The following is a 26,314-nucleotide window of genomic DNA, read 5'->3' as shown; positions in this document are numbered from 1 at the left end:
GATGTTGCTATTCTGTCATTGTTGTTGTTCAGTCATTAAGTCGTGCCTGACTCTTCGTGACCCCATGGACCACAGCATGCCAGGCCTTCCTGTCCTCCATTCTCTCCCGGAGTCTGCTCAAGTTCATAGCATTTTTTAAATGTTGCTATTCTGTAATAGTATTATTTAATAGAAAGCTTCACAGAAGTTGGGAAACATGGCTGTCATGGTCTACAGGTGCACCCCTGTCTGTTTCCTCTTTAGAAGTCCCTTTCCCCCACCCCTCGAGAAAACCCATCAATCCCCCTTTTAAATCCTACCAAGTTTAAGAAATGGTTTGTGTAGGTATTGAGAGTAACTGAAAAAGTGGTGGGGAGGGAAAGCAGGAACATGTAGCATTATTCACCTCACTTGATCACAACCCAGAACTAGGTTCAAGAAAGCTTACCTCCTCTGCCACAATTGAGAGGGTAACACAACAATAAACATTTCTTAAATAGGAACTGCTGCAAGTAGTAAGGCAAAAACGGATCTTTTAACTTGTTATGTGATGAAGCAAAAGAAGCCAGGTACAGAGTATAAGCCTTATATGTGGCCACATCAAACTCTCGCTGTACACAGAGGGAAAGGTGCAAAACTGTTGCCATAGAGCTCTAGCATAGCCTCCCTTCTTCCCACCATGCAAACGCCTTGCCCACCAAGGAATGCTTTTGCAAGTATACATCTTCAGTTTGCACATGAAATGCCTGTTCCAATCCACACTTGATTCAAATGGCAAAAATAAGAATTTTAGCAATATGCAGAATTGCTATAACATAAAACCAGTCTTATTCCCTACAGCTGATTTGATAAGGAAGGAAGAGAATAGGGTAAGCGGCACAGAGTGGTCCCACTACCCTGGGCTATTTAAAGAAACAGGCAGGGATAACAATACTAATTAATCAAGAGGTAAAAGTAAACAATATTATCCGACCCATGCTCACAAGTTTTCATCTAGACAAAATGCCACTGTACTTAAATTGCTTGTTAATGTTAATATATGCACATACCATCCAGGCCATCATTAGAAACAATTAACCTAATTCAAGGAGACAGGTGCCCAAATCAAAGGAAGCTAGCCATGCTTACGTTCCACTGAAATCAATAGGACAAGTTAGTTGCAACTAATTTAATATGACTAACTTCCTTGGAATCTGAGCCACAAAAATCTGACTTTATCTAAAGTTATGAATACTCTGGGTTAAATACTGCAAGCAAAACAGTGTTACAACTTTAGCAATTTTGAAGGCAAGATACTAGTTACCTTGTTATGTGTAAACATTATCCTCAGTTCTGGTTTTATAATGCCATATGCCATCAGAAGTTTCTGGATTTTTTTAATTTCTTCCTTACATTTTTTATCAGTTGAATAAAACTGCTTTCTTACTGGCAAATTCTTGAACAGCTTCAGAACCATTACAGTTGTACCTACCAGAAATGGGGGAGAGGGGGAGAGACACAAAGTAAAATTAACTTGACTGAGATAACCAAGTGTTCTTGCTTCTACCAATGTATTCTATTTTCCTGCACTGGCACACATATTAACATTCCAGCTGTGCATGCATCTAAGCAAGGATACACACACTGCTAAACTAGCACTTAATTCTATAGATCAATTGTCTCCTAGACAAGAGAATGGAATTTATCACCAGGTTAAGTGTGTATACCATTGCAGCCTAAGAGAGCCATCCTATGCCACTGTACATGGTGAAAAGAATGGGAGGCAATGGGAGCAAATACATTTAGATCAGCTCTTCAGCTGATCTAAATGTTCCCCCTTATTCAGGGCAGGACTGGGGGCTGAGAGAGCTGTGGATCCAGCAGAACCATGCCCTCTCCCTCCCCATCCACCACACCTCTTTGCTGACTTCGTAGAGGGAGCCACACAGCTGGGAGGGCCTGGAGCAGGGCTCTGAGATCAGAACATCCCCTCCAGATCTGGAGCTTCATGTAATCTAATATCTTATTTTTTTAAATTTAATAGCAAACACTCTGTGGAACTCCCTCCCTAGGGAACTCCGCCATGCCCCCTCTTTAATGAGCTTCCGCCACGCATTGAAAATGTGGTTGTTCAGGCAAGCATTTGGGGTGGGTTAGGGTATTTTTAGAAATATGTTTTTACTGTAGAATTTTATTGTTCTAAACTGTTCTATTATACACTTTGTACATCGCCCAGAGTGGCTGGGTGACCGGCCAGATGGGCAATTGATTGATTGATTGATTAACTAACGTGGACAATCTCCATCCTGTCTGTTGTCTCACTTAACTAGCGAAAAGGGAAGATTTTTTAAATGTTTTACTGTGGTATGGGACTGAATTAGATAACCTTCAAGAATCCTTCCACCTCTGTCATTCTATTTGGATGGTACTGGTTGCAGTTGGGTACTTGTAACATGGAATGGTAGCTTCAGTTGCATAGATTTCATGACCCAGTTCACATGATCAAAATAACCCACCACGAGTTATTTAAGCCACAACGGGCTGCAGTGCGTGCCAGGCAGGATTTGAATATTCAGTGCCCAGCCACAGCTTGTCGTGTTGTCCGACAGTGGGGGGTTGTGTGAGGGTTAAACAATCCTCACATAACCCATGGTCTGTTGGTGGGTTAAACAACCCCCGCTGCCCAGGTTTGCATGACATGACAAGCTGTGGCTAGGCAATGAATATTTAAAATAGCCACCTGCCCACACTAGTGCATGCCCCAGCCTGTCTATTCCAGCGAACGAACAAATCTGGGACTTAGGTCCACTACTACCACTGCTCGTCATTGAGCTCTAAGGTAGCACTAAAGCTAGAGCGAGCCGCAACATAGGATACCATACCAGATCCATACTGCCTAAACAGCATGTCTTTTAAGGGCATGGCTCTTAACAGCAGTAATTTCCCAGCATTTTGGAGCTTGAATAATCATGGAAAATCCTTAAAACAACATGTTAAACTGAGAGGTTCTTGGTTAACTGAATTTTAGAATCAGGAAGACTTTTTATACCCAAAGCATTCAAATTAAATGCTTTGCATTTTAATTAAATTAATTAAATTCAATTTAATGCACTTAATTAAAGAGGATCATAAAAGTCTCCTTATTTTCAAACTCAGCAAATAAAGTAAATCCTGATCCTTTGACCTGCCATATTAGGAGAAAAGCATTCAGGAAGGGCCTATTGCAATCGCAATGCTACCACGTCCCCTCCTCAAACAGGACATTATATAAGTGACTTTACACTTCAGGTGCAAGCAGATATGACTGCACAAGTGTTTATGACCAGGGTGATCACGTATTTACAGAGGCACTGTTATATTTAACAAGAAAATTCTTAAGATTTAACTGTTCCGGCAATACATTTTTATGAAGCACATGTTGTACCAGCTTAAAAGCCCTACCATTTATAGCTGCAATATACAAAGTTACCATTAAGATTACACCCTGACAAGGTTTTCTTTGTTAAAGAAGCAACAAGCAGCAACTAAATCAAAGTGATGTGCTATTAAACATTTCAGGTAATTATCAGTGATTGAGATATACAAGGGGTCAATCTAATTACTCAGAAATGCAACTACTGGAAACCCTGGGAAAAATACTACATCTTTAGAGGATAATAGTGTTACAGTTAGTCTCTTAAAAATGTTTGAAACTGAAATTATTATTGATTAGTGAAATGCATTCTACTATTACTTGAATGTTTTTTGTTAAATGATGGGGGTCTTTCTTAGTCTACTTAAACCACAATCCCTTTCCTTTTTAAAAATAAGATTTTATCAGTGTAGTTCTATCTTCTTTTTTGCAATCAATAAATATCTGGCATGTATTCTGGGAGCTAGTTTAGCCTTGCAATCTTTTTTCAATCCAATGAGTCATGACCTAGGAAATACTCAAGCATTAGATCTGCATTCACTCCAAAGATCCACAGAGAAATCCTAAATCCTGCTGAAGGCCAGCAGAGAAGGGCTAGGATAGGGTGGAAGTACCACTCTGCTGGCAGAGAGGAGGTCTACCAGCGCAGCAGCGCATCTGCCCCAGAGGCCCCCAGTATACCTGCAGAAAACTCCCGCCAGAACTCCCACTGGCAGTAGCGAATAAAAAAGGGTGTTGCAGGGATGGGAGCAGCCTTGGTTCAGCTGGATCCAAAGTCCCCTCACTCCCCCAAAACACCTCCGGACTGGGCCACTTAACTATGCCAGTCTGAAGTTGGTGTAGTTAATTTCCTCGCCATTGGCTTCAAAGGGACATTACTTTTTTTAAAAAGAACCAACACTGGTTAAAATGCCAGAAAACAGCTGCCCTTGCCCCTGCCCCTCCGGCGCTTGCCTCAGCGAGCAATGACGGCTTGAGAAGTGGTGGATCTTCCGTCACACAATTACGATTGCTCTGTCAGTCAGTTAACTGATCATGAGGCCCAAGCTCTCTCACCAAACCTCAAAACCATGTTAAATTCTCCCAGGTTTAAAAAGCAGTTTGCTGGTTCATCAGCTCCTACAAAGAGGACAATGGTGGAATAATCAAAAGACAATACCTGCACCATCTCTTGTGTGCAAGGATAAGAACAGAAGAAGAACCTTGATGAATCAGACCAAAGGTCCATCTAATCCAGCATTCTGTTCACACACTGGCCAACCAGCTGTGGATGAGAACACCCTCCCACTCATGTTCCCCAGTAACAGGTGTACATAGGGATACTGCCTCTGATACTGGAAGTAGCATATAGCCAATAGGAATATTAGCCATTAATAGCCTTCTCCTCCATGAATTTGTCTAATCCCCTTTTAAAGCCATCCAAACTGGTGGACATCACTACATCTTGTGGAAGTGAATTCCATAGTTTAACTATGCACTGTGTGAAGAAGTACTTTCTTTTATCTGTCCTGAATCTCCCACAAATCAACTTCATGGGTTGACCCCAGGTTCTAGTATTATGAGGGGGGAAATTGTCTCCTTTTCCACTTTCTTCACCCTATGCATAATTTTGTACACCTCCATCATGTCTCACCTCACTCACCTTTTCTCTAAGCTTAACAGTCCCAGAAATTGTAACTTTTCCTCATAGGGGAGTTGCTCCAGCCCTTGATCATTTCAGTTGCCCTTTTCTGCACTTTTTCCAACTCTACAATATTCTTTTTTGGGTATACTAACTAGAACTGTACACAGTATTCCAAGTGTGGTCACACCATAGATTTGTATAAGGGTATACAGGGTAGTATGATATTAGCGGTTTTATTTTCTATTCCTTTCCTAATTATACCTAATGGAATTTGCCTTTTTTCACAGAAGTCACACACTGGGTTGACATTTTTTATCCAGCTATCTACCACAACCTCAAGAGCTCTTTCTTGGCCAGTCACCACTAGCTCAGATCCCATCAATTTATATGTGAAGCTGGGATTTTTTACCCCTATGTGCATCACTTTACACTTGTTAAAAAATTATTTATCTCTTTTTTATTGTAAATTTAACAAAACAAAACAAAAAGCAAATTGTGAAAAGAAGAAAAAAAAAGGACAGGAAAGTAATGCATAGAAATATCAATATTCCATCAGATACAACATTCAAAAACGAAACAAAAATGAACAAACAGGAAATTATGCGTAAGCTTCAAGAAAAGCAGACCATATATCCATATGTTTATCCATTCGCAAGTGGCACCTATATGCCACCCGTTCCAATGTTGACAGCACTGTTAAGTCCTCAATCCATTGCATTATAGGAAGTGAATATTTATCCTTCCAATGTTGTAATGTCAGTCTTTTGGCTGTTGTAAGGGCTCAGAAAATCCATTTGCGCTGACCATACGTTAACTTCCAAGAAACCGGTAAATAGTTTAGAATGCATAATCACTCATTATTAAAGAGTGTTCCAATGCAAAGTTTATCCATATTATGACCTCTTCCCCAAAGGAGGTGACTCTTGGGCATTGCCAAAACATATGAATAAGAGAAGCATTAGATGTATTACATCTCCAACAATTATGTGAAGTAGACAAACCCTTATTAAAAAGACACTGTGGAGTCCAATAAACCTGAAACAAGATTTTTTGCTGAATAAGGCATAGCCTAAGGTCTATAGATGCTTCAGGTATGGTCACTAAAATAACAATCCATTGGTTAGGCAAAATAGAGTGCTCCAATTCTCTATTCCATTCCTGTCTCATCACTTTACACTTGAATTGCATTTGCCATTTTGATGCCCAGTTTGGAGACATCGTTTTGGAGCTGTTTGCAGTCCCTTTTTGCTTTAGCCATCTGAAATAATTTGGTGTCATCAGCAAACTTGGCCAGCTCACACCTAATTTCAGATCACTTATGAACAAGCCGAAAAACATTGGTCCCAATACTGATCTCTGTGGGACCCCACTGTTTCCATCCCTCAATTGGGAGAATTTACCACTTATTCCTACTCTCTGCTTTCTGTTCTTTAACCAGTTACTGATCCATAAGAGGACCTCTCTTCTTATTCTGTCTGCTTTCCAGGGTCATGGCAATAGACTATTATTAATTTCTACATGTTATGCTACTTTTTTCCTTCTATTCTGAAAGAAGCCTGGAAAGTCTCAAACTTTGGAAGGTCTCAAACTTTCTCACCCTGTCCTTTTGAAGAGCCAATGCCACCCATGCATTCTTCCTTTGGCCTCCAGCAAAGCAATAAAAATAAGCAACTTTTTAAACAGATCTTTTGCGGCCTCTGCAACCTTTCCATAAGAGCATACAGGGGTTCCATATTCTCTCATTGTTACCTCTTCTCTTTGACCTGTCTAACACAGAGGATGGGAGTTTAAGTCCAACAACACCTGGAGGGCCACAGGTCAGTGTTGATTCTCATGATAAACTCATCTATCTGTGTGTGTGTTGTTTTGGAAACCACCATTTTAAGGCATCTGTTAATTTTTAAAATGTTATCCAACTGCCTTAATTTCAGCTGCATGAAGCAGTTAACTGATAGAACTAATATGATTCTGAACTAGTGGTTGAACAGTAAGAATAAATATCAATACTGTAAAAGCCATACCTTGTCCAAGATGAGATGGCCTTTGAGAAGTTACATGACCACTTTTATCCAAAATGTATTGGGTGCTAAAATCATCAGCAGCTGTCTTCGTTGTAATCAGAACCTAACAATAAAGAACCTGACGTCAGTTTGGAATTTCCAAGGAGATGTATGTGCATTCTGTTTCCTACAGTGGGCAGGATCCAACAGGGTGCTTATGACCTCACTGATTCACTTGTGCCCCTGCCAATTCTGTTGTGCAAGTGGTGGTTATGCCGTTGCACAAGCAGGATCCGCCACTAGCGCAACAGAGATTTAACAAGTAAACACTCATTTCTGAACTGGCACAGGTCAGTGGAGCTCCCTTATATGAGCTCCGCCAACCTGTCCCATTCCCGAAAGGAGTGTTTTCACTCATTTCCAGTTGCCCCCGGAAGCACTAAATCTCCATTCCACAAGCTGTGGGCATCATTTGCAGATGGAAATTGGTGGGGGCAGGAGAATTGACAGGGGTGTAAGTGCCCCATTGAATACTGCCCAGTAATTCCCTGGAGCTGCAGTGACTAGTCATGACAGCTATACACTACTTCCAGGAACAGAGGCAGTGTGCCACTGAGTATCAGCTGCTGAGGAACAACACTGGGAGAGGGCTACCATTCCTTTGGTCCTCCTTATGGGTTTCCCAGAGGCATCTGGTTAGCCACTGTGTGTAACAACATAGTGGACTGGATAGGCCTTCGATCTGATCCAGGAGGCCTTTTCTTATATTCTCATAAGGCACTCTGGAGCACGGATGACCTACAAAAATATATAACTACAATGCTCTCGGATAAGGGACACTGATATACTTCTCTGATTTGAACCTGTCTACTAATTTAGGTCACTTTTGTTTACCCTCTGACATTTGGTGAGTTCCTGTAAAAGACTGGACTTTTTCACAGTGGTGACACCAAGAATACAGAATTTTCTCTTGAGGGAGGCTTGTTTGGCTCCCTCACTATTGGGATTTATTGAGTACATTTTTGTTTATTCAGCATGTTCCTAATCCACCCAATAACTAATGTTCTCTGGGTGGATTGCAACTAGTTAATAAACTGAAGTGCCATTTTAAAACTCAGTTAAAAACATAAAATCCAATACAAATATTTAAAAGAATAAAATACAACATAATAAACAATAAACCGCACAGGAATCAGTAAAACAGCCATAATTAACTTAGAACTAGGTCTCCAAAATGCATGGGGGAAAAGTCTTTGCTCAGCGCCAAAGAGTTAAGAACATAGGTGCCAGGCGAACTGTTACACAAGTGGGGTGCCACCACTGAAAAGATCCTCTCTCTTGTATCCACCCACCTAGCTTCCTTTGGCAGGAGCACCCAGAGGAGGTTCCCTGAAGATGACCTAAGGGTCTGAACAGGTACATGTGGGAGAGACATGCCTTTAGATACTATGGTCCCAAGCCGTTTAGGGCTTTAAAGGTCAATATCGACACTTTGAATTGGGCTTGGAAATGGACTGAAATGCAGCTGACAAAGTACTGGCATTACATGGTCAAATTGATCAGTCTCAATTAGGTCAGTCCTAGCAGCTCTATTTTGCATTAGCTGAAGTTTCTGAACTGTCTTCAAAGGTAGCCCCACGTACAACACGTTGCAGTTACCAGAGCGTGGATAAATGTTGCCAGGCTCTCTCTGTCCAGATAGGATCGCAGCTGGTATATCAACCTAAGCTGATAAAAGGCACTCCTGGGATTCAGGTGGCAAGTCAAAGCACTGCTGGTTCAAAGGACTTTCAAGTCAAATCCGTTATAAGTTATTGCCACAGAAGCATCTGCTGTTTGCTTGGTTGTCTCTTGTGGCGTTGGTGTTTATTTCTTACATGTTGATATGAACGTTTTACTGTTTTAATGGCTTGTTTTATGCTGCTGTCAGCAACCTTGTGGATCCCTATGGGAAGGAGGAGGATTTTTTTAAAATATTAACATCCATCTGCAATGCAGGATATCTGAACCGGTGTCATCCAGGGTCTTTAGAAGTGACAACTTTTGGGAGGGGAATAGTATTCAACATGTTGTAGGCCAGGCCCAGCACCACCATCCCTTCCACTCTATAGTTGAGCAATGGGCAGAGACCACAGCCCTCTTCACAAATTCACCTTCACACGTAGAGCTAAATGTGTGGAGGAGCAGCAGGACTGTGCCTCCTGCCCCTGGCCAACATCATACATCTGTTCAGCCCCACATCTTCATGTTCAGCGTGGATGTCTGAAAAAGAAACCCTACAAGTGTACAGCTGTATGCCCATATGATTCCACTTGAAGCCTACACAGGTACAATTGTACATGCATAGACTCTACTTTTCTGAAGACTGGATTCAATGCACAGACAGAGGGAGTGGAATATACAGAAATCTGGTCTCCAGATCCAGCCTACATGTGGAGGTGAATTTGTAAAGAAGGCCCTATTTGCTACCGGCTAAAGGGAATAACTGCAGACAGATTCAGCAGCCCAGAAATACACAGGCCAATTTATGCAACTGCCTTATTGCTCCAGCTAGAGGAAGAAAGGTAGAGTTGATTTTCCAGGTTAACTAAGGAGCTAGCAGCAGAGCAGTCACTTTAACACTAACACTACACCCTCAATGTGAAGCCATACTATAATTTCAGAAATCACCTTGCATCAATTTATTTTATGGAGCGTATTAATATACAGGCATTGCAGAGTAAGGAAGCATTTAAAAACTGGGTTGCCCATCACAATAAGCAACTCTTAACTGAGATACTCCCATTGCTAAAGATTTACATTTGTGCTTCTACAGAATTTGCAACTATGCTTTACAGACACATGGAAGCCTGAAATTGTATTAGCTTTTTACCTCTGATGTACAACAAATTGAACCCAGAGCTTCACCACGAAAACCATATGTTGTCAAGTTTTCAAGGTCCTCGGAAGAGCTTATTTTTGAAGTGTAGTGTTTCATTGCCATGACAGGAACATCAGCTGCCTTGATCCCATGACCATTGTCTCGCACCTCAATCTTATCAAAACCATAGTTTTCCTATTTAAAAAATACCAATAAATATTATTAGTCACAGAAACACATCAAATGCAAAGTTGGATACTGTGTTCAATACAGGCCAGATACGTAACTGTCCTAGAGATCTAAAACAGGCGATCCTTTTTATAGCGAATGGGCCTGCAGCATATATCTTTAAGCTTACACACTAATTATGCTATGCCAGAAGTACAAGTTAACACAGCTAAATGATGAGGCATTAATGAGAGACTTACAGACTTGAGACAAACCAAATACTACTTCAACTACTAAGCTAGGAGTGCCTCATCAAGGAATACATTTAGTAAAATAAAAATGGATGGCTCAAGCTGTACATGAAAAGTAAAAGGAAGGAAACATACATAGAGCAGCACTGCTGACAGCATCCTGGTTAGTTGAAACAAGCTATCTTCCAACCATAGTCTATGAAGCTGGCTTATTTCAATCAATCTTAATTAAGATTAACCATATTTTAGGGTCAGGATGGCACAATAAACTGTGGTTAACCTAAAATGGAACGATTCCCTCCTTGTAGCCACACCACAGGAGGAGAGGGGAGGGTGAGTGTGAATGCCCGAGGACATGCAGAGGTTCATTCTCATAACTCTAAACCATGGTTTAGTATTATGTCCAAATGCAGCCTATATTTCTCCATTTACATACAGAAAAAAAATAATTTAACAGACGCAGAACAAAGTCAAAGCACAGTTAATGTAACAAAAACTGGATTCTATGCTTCCTCTGAACCTGTTTACATTCACTGAATTTACTTGCATCAGTGAATATAAAAGACTTCAAATAATACTAATTTGATTCTAATTTCAAATAATTACTTTTGAAAAATTATATTCAAAGTTGTTCTAATTTGCAATTTTAGCTCCCTCCGCCCACCCCAAGAAATGGTCTAAAACATTTGTTTTATTATTATTACAGTCCAATCCTAAGCACACTTATTCAGAAGAAAATGTCACTGAGTTTAACTGGGCCACAGTTCTTTCAAATTAGAATCAAAGCTTATTTTATTCTAGTTTAGAATCAGTTTATTTGCTTACTTATGTAACCTTGAAATATGATCCAGAATCAGCAATGCCCCCCATACACCAGAGCCAGCAATGCTATATAGTATGATGAAGGTACTTGCTTCAGATGGCACAACAGGGTGTGGGAGTGAGAGACAAAGGAAGGAAATGGTGTCTGACTGGTGCTGCAAGACATATTAATGTGTTGGCTCTAGCAAGGAGTGGGTGCCATTTGAGCTCTGCTTCAGGCAGCAAAATGGCTTGGGCCAGCACTGCCACACAGAGAAATGCTTTGCACACGTGTCTTTGAATCCTGTCCTGATCTTTCTATTTAAGTTTGGGGAGAAACTGGGAAACGCTAGGGAATTGTGAGCTTTACTAACCTTCATGACTGGCTTGATACAGAATCCTAGCAAACACTGTCTTTATTCAAATGCCTGGACACTGAAGTTAAGTGGTTTTAGATTGCTTTGTCTATCCACTGGATGCCATTTTTGGTAGCGTTATAGTCTATAATTCTTCAATAAATAAACTCCAGCTACAAATCCCCATCCATGATTGCAAAACTCAGAAAGTATCAGCAAACTTTATATCTGTAAAGACTCTCACATTATAAAGCTTTTAGAAATCCCCTTTGGTTTGGATAACTAGTGCCTCAAGACCCTAAACAAGTTAAACAAGATGATCCACATTGTTCAAAAGAAGCAAAAACATCTGCAGAGGACTCCGCAAATTTACTTTTTTTGGAAGCCCATGTGTACTCCCTGGAGTCCAAAATCCATTGTTTTTACTCAGGGTTGTTTTCTACATTACATTTGAAACACAGAGGACTCTGGCAAATCACTCCCGCATGTAAAAACCTAATTCCTATTTACTAGATACACACAGGTATGCCAAGAATCTAGATATACATGGCTGTAGCTCTATGCCTTTTAGATTTGTGTATAAACCGGTCCAATGTTACTATTTTAGAGAGGAGGAATACATACTCCTTTCCTGGTCCTAAATACTAAATCGATTATTTCCATGATTTCAATGGAAATAATTTCTAAACAGGGTTGATTTGATTCAAATCAAACTGATTTAAATCATGATTTAAATCATTTCTCTGAAGGACTAAATTTTAATGATTTAAATCACTAGTGAGGAAGACTCTATTTAATCATCATTTTTTAGTAGAAGTACATTATTGTTTAATATAACCTTTATATTCATAGATGTAGGTTTCATTAGAAGATAGGTACACAGCAAGCAATTATTCTGAGTTGTCTTCAGATTAATTTTCATCAAAAATGGGATGATAATTTGGTCATTTTAGTACTAAAGCAGAATGAACTTGTGAAGTCATCCAGGAGATGAACCAGCTCCAACTATTCAATTAATCATGATATTTTTGTCATTATGTGCCAGAATCACCACCACCAAACAGGCTTTTAAATTGTACTAATAAGACTGTTTATTCTTCTGGTTAGTTTTCTTCTTCAACAAACAACAACATTAACAAAACACACACATGGATTTTTGTGGAGGATACATGCAGCAGAAGTGTCCTAAGGAGTCAGGACTCCAGTGCACCCCTTCCGCTTTTAGCCAACAACACATGATTAGCTGGATCACTGGTTGTTGTTGAGTGTGACCTGTGAACCTGGAGTAATGGATTGTTTAGAAGCTAAACAACCCAGCAGTTAACCCATAGTTTGTTGTTGGATTAACCGTCTTTAGCCCCTAAACCACCCAGTGCTCTGGATTCGCATGTAATGCGCAACAACCAACAATCCAGCTGATCATAGATTGATTAAAAGTGGAAGTGGTGGGCACACCAGAGGCAACACATCCGCTCTCTCCCACTCAGGAATGACAACCCATGGGTTGCTTAGCCCATGGGCTGGCAATACATGTGAACTGGCCCAGAGCTATGACAGCTTAAATCCATTCCTTAGAGCCAATTATTCTATACATCCCTGTCTATGACTACGTATGAAGACACTCTGCACCTCATATTTCTTTGAAGAAATAAAACGTCTTCTATTGCTGGGTACAATATATTAAGAGGAATTCTGTTGCTGCCGCCATGCAGAATTTTTATTTTAAAAAACCCAAATTCTGGAGAAAGCAGGTTTCAGAAATCTCTCTAAAGTACAAAAGACATTTACTGACAATCACCTCCTAATTCCCATCAGCCCTAGCCAGCATAGCCAATGGTGAAAGATGATGGGAGTTGCAGTCCAGCAACATCTGGAGGGCCACTTGTTCCTCACCCCTGTCCTAAACCATCTACTCCCTCCTTTTTCAGTTAAGCTACTGGAATCTTTCTTCAAGTAAACAGTATTCAAGTGAACAAAGTCTACAAGACTTAAACTGTAATTAATCCCCAAGCCATCCAATAATTAGTCCCACTGAAATCATAGAACCTGTCCAACAAACATGTTTCAGTGACAGATATTATCTGGATCTTTTTTTTATTAAATATGTAACCGCCCTAGCATAAAACATTTGAAAATTATCTTCTAACACACCCAGTGGAAACAATTAACTTTTTTCATATGTACTGAATGTCAATAATTATTCTACATGACAATTCATAGGCAAAATTATGATTACTCTTCAAAATGAAATTTCAACATAATAGGAAGCTCTACAATTCTGCTTACCTGTTTTTAGATCAAAGACATACGTGTCAAAACTAACATCCCTAAACCAGAGAAACAGCCAAAGTAACCTGCATAAAGCAAAGTCAGTTTTCGCTGAAGTTCAGCTGGCTTGACTTGGGCAGGTTCAAGGAAGCTTTCAAAGTTTCAGGTGGTGTCAGTATGAGTTCAAGGTGTACCGCCCACTACATCTAGAATTCATTTAAGATGAACAGATGTTTACAGAACTGAGCTCAAGAAATACAGCAAACAATACAACATTCAAGCCTAACAGGCACCTTTAAACAAAACAAGGAAATATCATTGTATTCCCACACATATTTTCATCTCAGTTTTAACTTAATTCAACTTACCAATTTAACATCAACACTTGTTGCATTAGCATCCAAAGAATTCTCTATCAGTTCTTTAACCACACTGACAACTGATGTGATCACCTGTGAACTTGAAAGAAGTCGGACAGTTTCTGCTGGCAATTGCTTCATTTCTTGGCTTTCAGGATCAAATCTGAATGGAAAAATATAAAAACCCGATTTAAAAGAGTATGAATATGAACATGGTAGAAAGTCTTTTTTAAAACCTTTGTTCCTCTCTGTACAGCGGTGAATGGGTAAAAGCACAGAATTACATGAAATTGCAGCTTTTTTCTACTGAACTCAATACCTGCTTCATATAACATAGAAAACCAATTCCTATTTCCAGGGCTTTTAAAAAAATCTGCAACCAGACACAAGATGTTCAGTTCCAGGAACAACACTTGTGCAGTTTATAAAGTGAACTCATGAAAAAGTTGTATTATGTAACAAGTGACTGATGATAATCTGAAAAATAAAATGAATAGTCCAGGATCCTCTAGAATTCAAGTGTATCCATTTATCCACCTCCTGCCAAAGACACTCTCTGCAGATTCCACTGCTATTTTTCACAGAACGTTCACTAATGTGTCAGAGAAAGAAATAATTCAAGAACATGGGGATGCATACATGTGAAGTTGTCAATGTTATGACAAGGGCAGTGGTGGCAGAAAATATCCAGTATGGAATATGTGGGCAAGCCATGGCCTGCATGCATCTCTCAAAAGCCTTTTCTGTGGCTCATCATGGGTGCCCACTTTTTCTCTGCTGCCGAATTCCCCTCTCCGGGGCTACTGCCACCGCCTCCCTGATTGAACAGTATTGCAGCCGCTGCCACTACTTTTACCACCACTGCTGCTCCTACCCCCTGCCGCAGCCACCAACATTGCTGCGGAGAGCGATGTGATGACTGCTGCTCATGCCCTCTCATTCTTGCAAGACAGCTGTTGCTCACACTCTCTCACTCCTGCCCTTTGACTTCAGAATTCAGAGTGCCTCCTAGCAGACACCCTGGCAGCCTCTTTCAAAGGGCTCTGCGTCCATTCCAAGCTGCTGGTGCTCCTGCTCCTGGTGGTACAAGTGACACTGGCTTTACAAACTCAAAAGTAAGTCTACTTAATGGAGGGGGGTTTCAAAGAGCAAAGCAAAGTAAGGAAATGAATGGAAAGGGGGAAAATATTCTTTAAAAAAGGGAAATAAAAAAGTAACAGTGGAAAATTTGTGCTTACTCTGTGCTGTTTGCTTTTCAGTACCTGAAAAGTGCATAATGGAGACCATCAATGCCTAATGTGAGGATACTTGTTTCAAGGAAAAGCAAAAGTGAAGTAAAAAAAAAAAAAAAGGTTGCCCACCCTTGCAATAAAACGTTTTTACCCAAGACGTTATTGGGGCAAAGCTACATGAAACATTTGGGACTGAAAGTGCATGGTCCTGTACCTTCTCAAGTAGAGCAATGAAAACAACCCCCTTGAAACTACTTAAAAGTTTCTGCCAAACACAGAGACAAAATTATTGAGCTTCAGGATTGCTTCTCTCTAGTTTTATCATTGTAATGAGAAATCAGCCACATAGTGACATCAACGAGACACTTGGGAAGTATGAATTCTCAGCTTTCCCAGGAGTCTTAACTCTAGATGGAAACATGCTCTCTGTCTTCCATATGACAAGTCAGAAGTCAGCCATGCCACAGACCTCTCTCCCAGAGTAATTTCTCTTAAAAACAAAACAAAATGCCAAGCTGAGGCCTGCTGTATTTAGTTTGTGCATCTGTCTGGATTTTTTCCCCTCTTGTTCTTAATTTCTTTTATATCCCCGCACTCCAAATAAAGTTTTGTTGGACTTTACGATGCCTCTTGTGTGAGACTTGAACAAAACTCTCTCCTGCATTAGTGCTGTCAAATTCCTAGTCCTGAGGATTTTCTTCTACTCTATGAAGGCTTCTAAACGTTATGGAATATGACGTTGAGCAACAAAACACATGTGCGCGTGCACACACACACGGAAAACGTATAGGTGTGTTATAGAGGCATGAGCAAATATCACTTGTACTGTACACTTCTGAATTTTCCTTTTTAAAAAGCCCTGACTGCTTCAGCAAATGCCACTTTTGAGACTGTTTGGGAAAGACTGTAGGCCATCCTCTTCAAAGACATACCTTGTGCTCTTATACCACTTCGTTTATCTTCAGGGGCACCATTCAGGACTTGATGGAAAGCAAGTTGGGAGTGGGGGAAAAGATTCAAAGGCCTGCTGTTGGTTATAGTCAAGATTAAATTGTCATAGAGCAGTTTATTTTAAGTACACAATGCCTTGAGTTATGTATATTATTTATTTATTACATTTATATCCCGCCTTTTTTCTTCCAAGGAAGTCAAGGCAGCATACATAATCCTCCTCCTCCTCCATTTTATCCTCACAACAACAACCCTGTGAGGTGGGTTGGGCTGAGAGTCTGACTGGCCCAAAGTCACCCAGTGAGCTTCCATGGCCGAGTGGGGACTAGAACCCGGATCTCCCGACTCCCAGTCCAGCACTCTAGCCACTACACCACACTGGCTCTCTTACCTTGCTACCTGTTAAATGCATTGGGCTGGTTCAGATGGAATGCTAAAATATAGTTTAATGCTACAAGAACAAGCCTCACTGAGCCTTGGGCCCATGCACTTTCCACTCCCCCTCCACTCCCAGCACAGCAGTGAGCAGTTCAGGAACATTCACTTCCAGTTTAGATTAACTACAGTTTGCTGTGCCATCCGAACCTGACAAACAGTGGTTAACCATGGTTAATCTTAACCATGGTTAACCTTAACAAGCCAGTGTCAAACCACAGCTTATGAAGCTGGCTTGTTACAACTAACCATAGTTGTTGTTGTTGTTTTGTTATTAATTCTCATTATCATCATCAAATATAACGGAAACAAACAAAAAAGAAAGGGGAGGGGAAAGCAATGCAAAATGGGGAAAGGAAGAAGAACATAAAAGCATACCCATTCACAATAATCGTTTACAACACTATTAAGAAAAGGGGGGGATTTGACACTTCTATTTCAAATATATGTGTTAATATAAGCAGTCCATATATCTAAATAAGCATTCATATGAAATAAACTACTGTTTCTCTTATATTAAGAGAGAAACAAAATTTAGAAGACTCCACCACAATATACCTAATGCAAACATTTTTGGACTGCAATCCAAAGCTGTTGTAGCTGTTAAGCATGTACACAACAACATAAATGCCCATGTTTTCCTCAGCTATTTTCCATATCCCTGTAGAGAATCCAAACTTATTCTTAAACTTCTGTTCAGCTTTAAAAAAGGAGTCTGGGAACCGGGCCAAGAGTTCTTTAAAAGGAAACACCACTGGGAGGGTATGATATCCATGCACCCTCCCTGCTAAGTACTTTAGCAACAAATCCTGCAATCTGTATTCAGTGTAATAGGAGACATTTTGAGATTACGAATGGGTATTTTACATGTGTGATTAAAGGCAGCCGCCGGCATGATCACATCACTCCGGTGCTGAAGGAGTTGCACTGGTTACCAGTTTTTTTTCCAGGCCAAATTCAAGGTGTTGGCTTTGACCTTTAAAACCCTATGTGGTTTCGGCCCAGCCTATCTCAAGGAGCATCTCCAGCAATACCAGACAGGCCGCTTAACAAGATCAGCCTTGGATGGCCTTCTCTCTCTCCCATCAGCCAGGACAGCTAGGCTGGTGAGGACAAGGGAGAGGGCCTTCTCTGTGGTGGCCCCCACTCTGTGGAACTCCCTCCCTAGGGAACTCCGTCATGCCCCCTCTTTAATGAGCTTCCACCAAGCACTGAAAACTTGGTTATTCGGGCAGGCATTTGGGATGGGTTAGGGTATTTTTAAATAATGTTTTAAGGTATAATTTTACTGTTTTAAATTGTACCATTGTACATTGCCCAGAGTGGCCGGGTGACCAGCCAGATAGGCGATGAAGAAATTCAATAAATAAATATTTTCAGGTATGGCGTCACAACATAGATTTCTCCGTTATAGGCTGTGATCTGCAAGACACCTATTTCAGAACAGTCAAACACAGAAGACACACAAAATATCCCTCTGATGTCCAAGGCAGTTATTCCAGAGTTATTCACAGTCTGCATCTACTGAGGTAAGTGAGCTGGACTGAATGTTATAGGAACTCCATAATTTATATACCCAGATGGAACAGACACTGCATTCTCTTTTACATGAGCAATGTGAACAAATATAAATTCAGTAGGTACTAACTCTGAATACCAGGGTGGAGGGTACAGTAATCACTGGACCATTCTTCTGATAATAGCCCATCCTGCATTAGCAAATCAGTCTCTTACTTTTTCTCAACTGCTTTAATCCCTTCCTTTGCACAGGGATAAACCTCAGCAATCACTGCAAACTCTGGTTTTGCTGTTAAAATGTAGGTTCACAGCAGATAGTTCAGACTCCAAGCCACACAGCATTAATTCTGACACCCTTCCAGCATAGTATGCTTGTTGAGGCATACATTTATGATCTCTCAAAACTGAATCCTTACCAAACACAATCCACAGAATCACCCAACTAGTTCTATCTCCCAGTTGAGCTTTGTACCTGTATTTCTCCTACACCACTCTTCTTTGCCGAACTGCATATTGTTTTTGAAACTCACCAGAATTTCAAATAGAGCTTGTGGCGCGGTGGCAGATATCTGTTCTTCCAAAGGAAAAAAAAAATCAAGAATCCCAGTGAGTGTACAGACATCTTGGATGCACCTAAGTAGCTGTCTGGATTACAAATGCGCTCAATTGACTTGTCTAAGGAAAGAGCTACAGTTAAGAAAAACACTGTATGGTGGAAGCTACATGGGTCAACCTCATCTGAGACCCTTTTGTATGAAAAACTGGGATGACAGGCAAATACGTCCTCAACAGTTTTCTTCATTGCATCCCCTTGAACATGTAGGCTGAGCTGATTCTAGGGTGCATCCTAGGAGATAGATGCACCTAAGCCTACTGAAGTCAGTGGTCTAAAACAGGGGTGGGCAGAATTCAGGCTTACTATATCTACTCTGTTTTTCACTTTTTTAGTAGAATTCTGAGATCCAACCATAAGAGCCTGGTGCAAAACATACGCACTCAGGGTGGCCTTCGGGATGGGTGAGCTGGCCGGTCACCCAGGACGCCAAGCTGCGGGGGGCGCAAGCTGAGCTCAGTGCCTTTAAAAAAATGTACTATCTGCAGTGACCTAAGGTAGCAAAATGCAAGTGTCTAAGCCCTTTTTTTCAAGGTTATATAGATTGTTTGGGTATTACCTACAAAAATGATCTTCCTTCAATTCGCTTTAAAGTATGTTTCTTTTTCGTTTTCCACTTCGATGTCATTTGCCATACACAAGCCATACAACTTGGTAACACTGCAAAGCTGCCAGGCTGCCCAAAGTAAGTGGGAGCAACTGGAGCAATTTGCCCCAAGCCCCCACAAAGCAAGGGCTCCCCTGCCTCAGTTCCTGCATGTACCTTTGGCCCCTGCCCTGACCCTGCCACATCGCCTACCACAATTCTTGGAATTTTGTTGAAAGCTTTCATAAAAAGAGGAAGTTGTATATTAGAGTGTAAGACGACACTGAATCTCAAGATGTAATTGTGACATTAGGGGACCTCTCCCCAGCCATGATGAAGTAAATGTTTTACACAGTTGTGTATGGAACATAACAGATGTTAATTTGAGGCTTCAACAGGCTGTAAAGTGTATCCTTCGGAGGCTGGGAGGGAGGGTGCTGCTTATTATAAGAGAGTCTAAACCTATCATAGTAAGGTAAAAGCTTGCTTTCTGCCTGGGTAGCAATAGAGAAAAGATTGGTCTAGCAGGCCAAGTAGCCCCAGTTGCAAAGTTTGTTGCAAGGAGAGAAGGAACAGGGAAGGCTTTCAGGAGGGATTCTGCAGAGCAGATGGCCTGTTCCAGTCACAAGAAGAACTCCAGGCCCGCTGGGGAAAGAGTTCAAGGAGGGAGGGAGGGAGTGAACAAACGCCACCTAAGATTTCCAGGCAAGGTTCCCTTGGGGAGTAATTTTCTGCAGCTGCTACTAAAGGGGAAGGCGTAGGAGTGTGGGAGACCAGGCCGTAAGGAAGGAATCCTTCCAGAGTGAGGAGTGGAGATGGCCAGCAGCAGGTCACGGCCAGAATACCTGTGAGACAGTCCCAGGAAGCAGAAAGGAGCTCTGCCAGAATTTGGAGGAGGTACTCAGGAAAGGCACAACCCAATCCCTATTCCCTTATCCCCACGTAAGAAAAAATAAAGCACATCTATCATTCTGCTCGATCCCAGGGCAAGGAGGAGCTGCAGGTGAGAATGCTCCAATGCAGCCCATGTGTGCATAAATTCTCACATGCAACCCCCAGCTTTGTACACATATGCATGGGTTCTTGTAGGGAGCAGCAGCAGGGCCCCTAACATCACACCTGCACCAGGCCCCATAAGCCCTCAGGGTGGTGCTGCAAAGCTAACCACGGGGGGTAGGGGCACCAAAAGCACTTCTTGCACAGAGAACTATTTATCCTAGGGCAGGCCTTGTATGTTCTTAGGATTAAAGAATTCTGAGCCAGGAATTTGATCTGAGTACTAGAATTAACTGGAGTTCACAGACCTTCTTGTTTACCCCAATCTTTCTTAACTCTAACAGGATAATTTAGAATGGAGGGGAGTCATTTGTGGTTCCCTTGTTAAATAATTGGAAATCCTTGCCCATCTACCACAAATCACTCAGAGAACTACTGGTAGATCCAGATCTACTTCTGCCGACCCCTGGTCTAAAAGCATGCCTAACTCTGCATAGAATTGCACCATGACTTGCCTAGAACAAATTCAAGGGAAGCCTTGTATGGCCTTGGAAAGGCTTTCCGAACACCCAGAGAAATTACAGCAATTGTGAGCTAGGTATTCAAGTCAAATTTCACAACCGGTTAATTTCAGCAGCAACTCTAGCTGGATTGTCTATACAGTTTAGAATCCAATGTATACTGGAGCCCTTTTCATTTCTGAAGCACTGCTATTGTGCTGGTACTTTTTCATACCCAATTGTTTCTCAGAGGGTATATGTCAGCAAATGCCACACAGTACCCTTTGTTTTATAATGTCTTTCTGTGCCACACAACAGTGCACAGTGCTGCAATCATGGGAGAAATAGGTGGCTTTCAAGACCACATGAGCAGAGGTGTAGCACTTTAAAATGTAATATTGCCTGGGTTCAGACAACACGATAACCCACACTCAGTGTCTGAGTATGGGTTGAGTGTGGGTTATTGATGAACTGTGGGCTGTTGTTGAAACATGGGTTATCATGTTGTCTGAACCCAGCCATGATAACAAACCATGGTTTGTTAATCACGAACAACCCACAATTCACAACCCAACAACAAACCATGGGTTGTTCATGATTTGTTAGCATGACTGGGTTCAGGCAACACGACAACCCATGATTCAACAACCCATGGTTCAATGACAACCATACTCAACCCTTGAGTATGGGTTATCATGTTGTCTGAACCCAGTTACTGTGTCACATATTGCTTTGAACATAAGAAGAGCCATGCTGGATGAGACCAAGGGTCCATCCAGTCCAGCATTCTGTTCACACAGTGGCCAACCAGCTGTCAACCAGGCACCCACAAGCAGGGCATGAGCACAACAGCACCCTCCCACCCATGATCCCCAGCAACTGGTATACATAGGCTCACTGCCTCTGGTACTGAAGGCAGCACATAGCCATCAGGACTAGTTGCCATTGACAGCCTTTTCCTCCAGGTATTTGTCCAACCCCCTTTTAAAGTCATCCAAATTGGTGGCCATCACTGCATCCTGTGGTAGCAAATTCCAGAGTTTAACTATGCGCTGTGTGAAAAAGTACTTCCTTTTATCTGTCCTGAATCTCCCACCAATCAGCTTCACAGGATGACCCCAGGTTCTAGTATTTTGAGAGAGGGAGAAAAATGTCTCACTATCCACATTCTCCACACCATGCATAATTCTGTACTGTTTCCATTGCATTAGAGGTGGTATTAAGATGAGTCCTGCTGCCAAAGGTCTTTAAAAAAACCTGTTTAATGCAGGGGTGCAGAACCTCAAGCCCAGGGGTCAAATCTAGCCCTCCTAGAGCCCCAATAAAGCCCTCAGTGGTCCCCCAGATGGCCATGCCCCCTTCCCCAGGCCTCACCCCCTTTCCCCCAGCCACCAATCATTTCATGGTTTCCTGGCTTTTCGGCAGTTTTCCCCATTCTAAAAAGTTGAAATGCCTCTCCCAAGGCTTAGTTACTAGCAGTCGGAGTTTTAAGCTAAGATATACAGGTAGTTTTTGTATTTTTGGCCCTGCTCCCTTTTGCCTGCTTCCACCCACCACTGGAAAGCAGCCCCTGAAAGCTTTTGCCCTTGGGCTGAAATAGGTTCTGCATGCACACCAGCAAAGACCCGCATTACTTTAATCAAAGAAAAGAGGGTTTCTACACTGTGATTGTAATCTGTTCTGTTGACCTGTGTCCTTTTTTAAAACATCCCCCCTCCCTTTGTCCCACAGTTCTGGGGAATCATAAAAATACTTTCCTATTGCTGCTGGAGTTTTTCTCTTCCGTTCATCAGCTAGAGTTTCGGAGCTTTTTTGCTTTTCTGCCTTGTATTCCTTTTTTGTTTCTTGGAAGCAGCTATTCATGTGCAGAGTTTCTCCCCTCCTTTTTCTCAAATTCCCCTCTCCATCTCAACCAAAAAGCATTTTCCAACCCCTTCCACAAACCAACATAAAAGCCAATGCACCCATCTCCTGTGCCACCCCTATTGTCATGCCTCTTCCCTTGCTTGGTGCGCTCCATCCTGACTTATCCAGGAGTAAGCACCACTGAAGTTAATGTGACTTACTTCTGAGCACATTTAGCTATTTAGCTTAGAAAAGAGGAAAGTAAGGGGAGACATGACAGAGATGTACAAAATTAAGATTGATGTGGAGAAAGTGGATACGGTGACATTCTTCTCCCTCTCTCATAATACTAGAACCTGGGATTTATCCCATGAAGCTGATTGGTGGGAGATTGGTAGCAGTTCTGAAATGATAACAGTGTAACAGTTATAAATAAAACATATGCATATTGGAAGTTGCTGAACTCACAAACCTACTAGATGTTTCTTTGCAATAACACAAAATTACCTGTTTGCCATACATTCGGCAAAATTACATGAAACGTGAATATGCTCATATATATCTAACTATGGCATATCAAAATTTAATGTACTCAAGCTATATGGCTTGCACCATGAAAATAGTAACAGATAAGGTCATTATTACATTTAGTTATTTGTAAGAGAATTCACTAGCTTTCCAGTGCAGTTTTAAAATTTTAAATTGGACATTTGGTTCACACTTGCAGCTTAAATTAGAAAAGTTAGAAAAATATGGCTTCAGCCATCTTGAAGACATCATAAAAATCTTAAGCAACCAGTCAGAATGGGCTGTCATATGAAACTACAATCCAGAGACATACACCTTTCAAAAAATCATAATGAAGTTTTGTCACCTTACATGATATTGATTTTTGGTATGGCCTATGGACTAAGTATTCGCAGCTGCAGAGCTTCATATGTGCATGCAAAGAAAAGATGACAAAAATAATAATGGCTGATGACATCCTTGACAATATCAGAAAATAGAGGACAGACCCCTATTTCTTCCCCACACAGCCACTTCTCCTCTTGCTGAAGATGATACATGAGAGCGGGAAGAAAAGTTGCTGAACCAGCTCTTTAGGCAGAAGCTACTCCCACCAGGCTAAGTACAATACTGTGAGGTTAGCACACAACACAGTATATACCCCCTGGAAACCGAAACATATATATAAAAAAACCATGATAAAGTAGACTGAAAAAAACTGGGATATAAAGGCAGAAATAGCATGAGGATAATGGGTTGCGGAGTGTGTTGTGTGCCATGCGAGTGAGCCAGGTTTTGCAATGATGAGGAAAGAACCCTTGTGTAGATCAACCCCAGGTTTCTATAGTTTTGTTTGTTTGTATGCATCTGTTAGTACTGATGCAACTACACAATAAAACAAATTCCTTATTAATACCACTTTGAGCAACTATCTGTAACCTTCAGAGGCAGCTGTAAAGACAAGCCAGACTTACAAGAACACTTAACTTCTTCGTTAAATAGAAGAATATATCTGAGAGAAAACATTGTTTCTCTTCTATTCCTGTGACACTGGGAAAGAGTTGAGGAGTCCCCTTCTGAGAGACAGCTTTTTTCCAGGTTGGTGAGGGGGCATGCCCCCTGTTGCTCAGTGACTCATGGCTATGTTCTGTGGCATCATTTTTGTAAGGCAATTATGTATATTTTCTGTAGAAACATTAATAATACAAGGAAAATCCATGGTTAAACTTAACCACAGGTAATAGAAAACTGATTGCAGTAAGCTAGGGGAAGAAGCTAAATTCACCGACAAAAGGAAACCATCAATACTGGAGAGACAGAGTAAAGAAGTTCCAATATAAACAATGGTGTGTTGGTTACCATTTAACAGAAAAGGAGTTTTCTAGTATTTTGTTATAGAAATGATTTTGTACTTGAGTGAAGATAGGGTGGAGAGAAAGGAAGAACGAGAGAAGATTTAAACGTTGTTTTCCTAAGTCAATTCTTGATATAGCAGAAACATACACAATTTATTTAATATTAAGGTAATTAAGTATGCATGATGTCTGGGAGTAGGGTAGTATTGGGTTCTCTCTGGCACTGAGGAAATTGTCTATGAGATGACATTGTACAAAAGGGGCATTGTTCCATGTAGTGTCTTTAAGGGGCTATTGGAAGCTGTGTGTTGGGGCACTATGGGAGGATGATTAGGGAGATGTTTGGAGATGTGTTGTGTGGCATCTGTGTTTGAAAGTATGCACAGTCCTGTGGTTCTGCGTTTTCCGTTTTGAGTTATCACACACTTTTGCAACTCAGCTTTGCACACGTTAAGACAGGGACCTAAACCTGGCATTTTGAAGAGGATGCAGACCACCACTGTCCTACCTACATTCCTCTTAAACCATGGCTCAGTACTGCCTGCTGTAGAAGGCCTTCCAAAGTCCAGCTTTACTCAAATGCAACTGCGCTGATGCACGGGGTTGCACAAGGTGAAAACTGTTGGTTGCACAAGGAGAAAACTGTCACCGCACAAGGTGAAAACTGTCATATTTGCATCACTGTTATTACACTGATGCAAGACCACATGCAGCCCAATCCTATGTATGCTTACTCAAAATTAAGTGCCACTTTATTCAGTGGAACTCATTCCCAGGTAGGTGTATTTAGGACTGTGGCCTTTCAACTCAATCCTCTGCAGCATCAGCAGGACCTAACCCCACTGATTTCAACGATGCCTACACGCACCTAAATCTGCATAAGACCAGGCCATGAACCAATAGCCTATGCAACTCATCCACTACAGGAGAGCAACTACTGGGACAGTGCTGTGCAGTTTAGGCAAGCTTATTCAGAAATAAGTCACACTGCATCAAATGGCCCCTGTTCTCTACTAAGCATGCTTACAATTGCACTTTTCAGCTAGAAACAAAACATCTTGTGAAGCCTGGCATATGAACCAATTTATTGCAGGGAGAATGTTGGTGGCCCAGTCAAAAACCTGTGCCATGCATTATCTTAAAACAGCCTTCCCCAGTCTGGTGCCCTCCAGATATGCTGCACTACAACTCCCATGCTGGCTAGGGGATGCAGGGAGTTGTAGTCCCACACATACGGGAGGGCACCAGGTTGGGGAAGGCTGCCTTAAAACAAACAGACCTTCAAGAAGACAGGAATAATAACCCCTCGTTCCCCCCACAGCCTACGCCTGCTAGGCGCTAAACATCCCGCAGAACGCTCTGAGGCCTTAACGAGCCCAGCCTCAGCCTCTTGTGTTTACGTTCAATGTTCCGAGTCCAAGCCCGCCCTCTTGATTCACGTGACCTACTCGGGCCTATCCAAGTGTTGCGCTCGAGCCGTACACCATGAGGAAAGGATGGAAACGGCCTCGCCACAAGAGCACGCCATTCAGCCAATATTACCTGCTCCGGGGCGGTCAGGTTAGTCGGCGGCAACCTCAAGAGCGGCGTCCGCCGCTTATCCGCGCTTCCGTCTCATTTGGGAACGACACGTCCTAGCCAAGCCACCCACACGCGGCAGGAGCGGCTTCTCCCCCTCCTCCTCCGCGGGCGCCGACGGAAGGAGAAAGGGGCGGCGCC

The 26,314-nt window shown here is 41.7% G+C and overlaps 1 protein-coding gene across 7 annotated transcripts in view; it reads right to left on the bottom strand.

Moving 5' to 3' along the window:
* Positions 1-26,292, bottom strand: part of PMS1 (PMS1 homolog 1, mismatch repair system component) — a 79,006-nt gene extending 52,714 nt beyond the window's left edge. For 4 of the 7 annotated variants that reach the window (XR_014785163.1, XM_084815812.1, XM_084815847.1 and 1 more), the window contains exons 1-5: positions 26,138-26,292; positions 14,067-14,220; positions 9,867-10,049; positions 7,016-7,118; positions 1,283-1,446 (exon numbers count right to left, since the gene is read on the bottom strand). Coding sequence is in view for 6 of the 7 variants with exons in the window: in XM_084815812.1 (XP_084671938.1) it covers positions 1,283-1,446; positions 7,016-7,118; positions 9,867-10,049; positions 14,067-14,198 (582 nt within the window). In the remaining variant the exon portion in view is untranslated. Of the gene's footprint in view, positions 1-1,282; positions 1,447-7,015; positions 7,119-9,866; positions 10,050-14,066; positions 14,221-18,665; positions 18,763-24,214 lie in introns of all 7 variants that reach the window. The other 3 variants (XM_084815822.1, XM_084815833.1, XM_084815863.1) reach the window with 3 other exon arrangements.
* Between the last annotated feature and the right edge of the window lie 22 nt (positions 26,293-26,314).

This window comes from Heloderma suspectum, chromosome 1 (assembly GCF_057233095.1).
Source record: "Heloderma suspectum isolate Gila_16-S chromosome 1, 16-S_ref, whole genome shotgun sequence".
Taxonomy (NCBI): domain Eukaryota; kingdom Metazoa; phylum Chordata; class Lepidosauria; order Squamata; family Helodermatidae; genus Heloderma; species Heloderma suspectum.
This window is presented reverse-complemented; position numbering and strand designations above follow the sequence as displayed.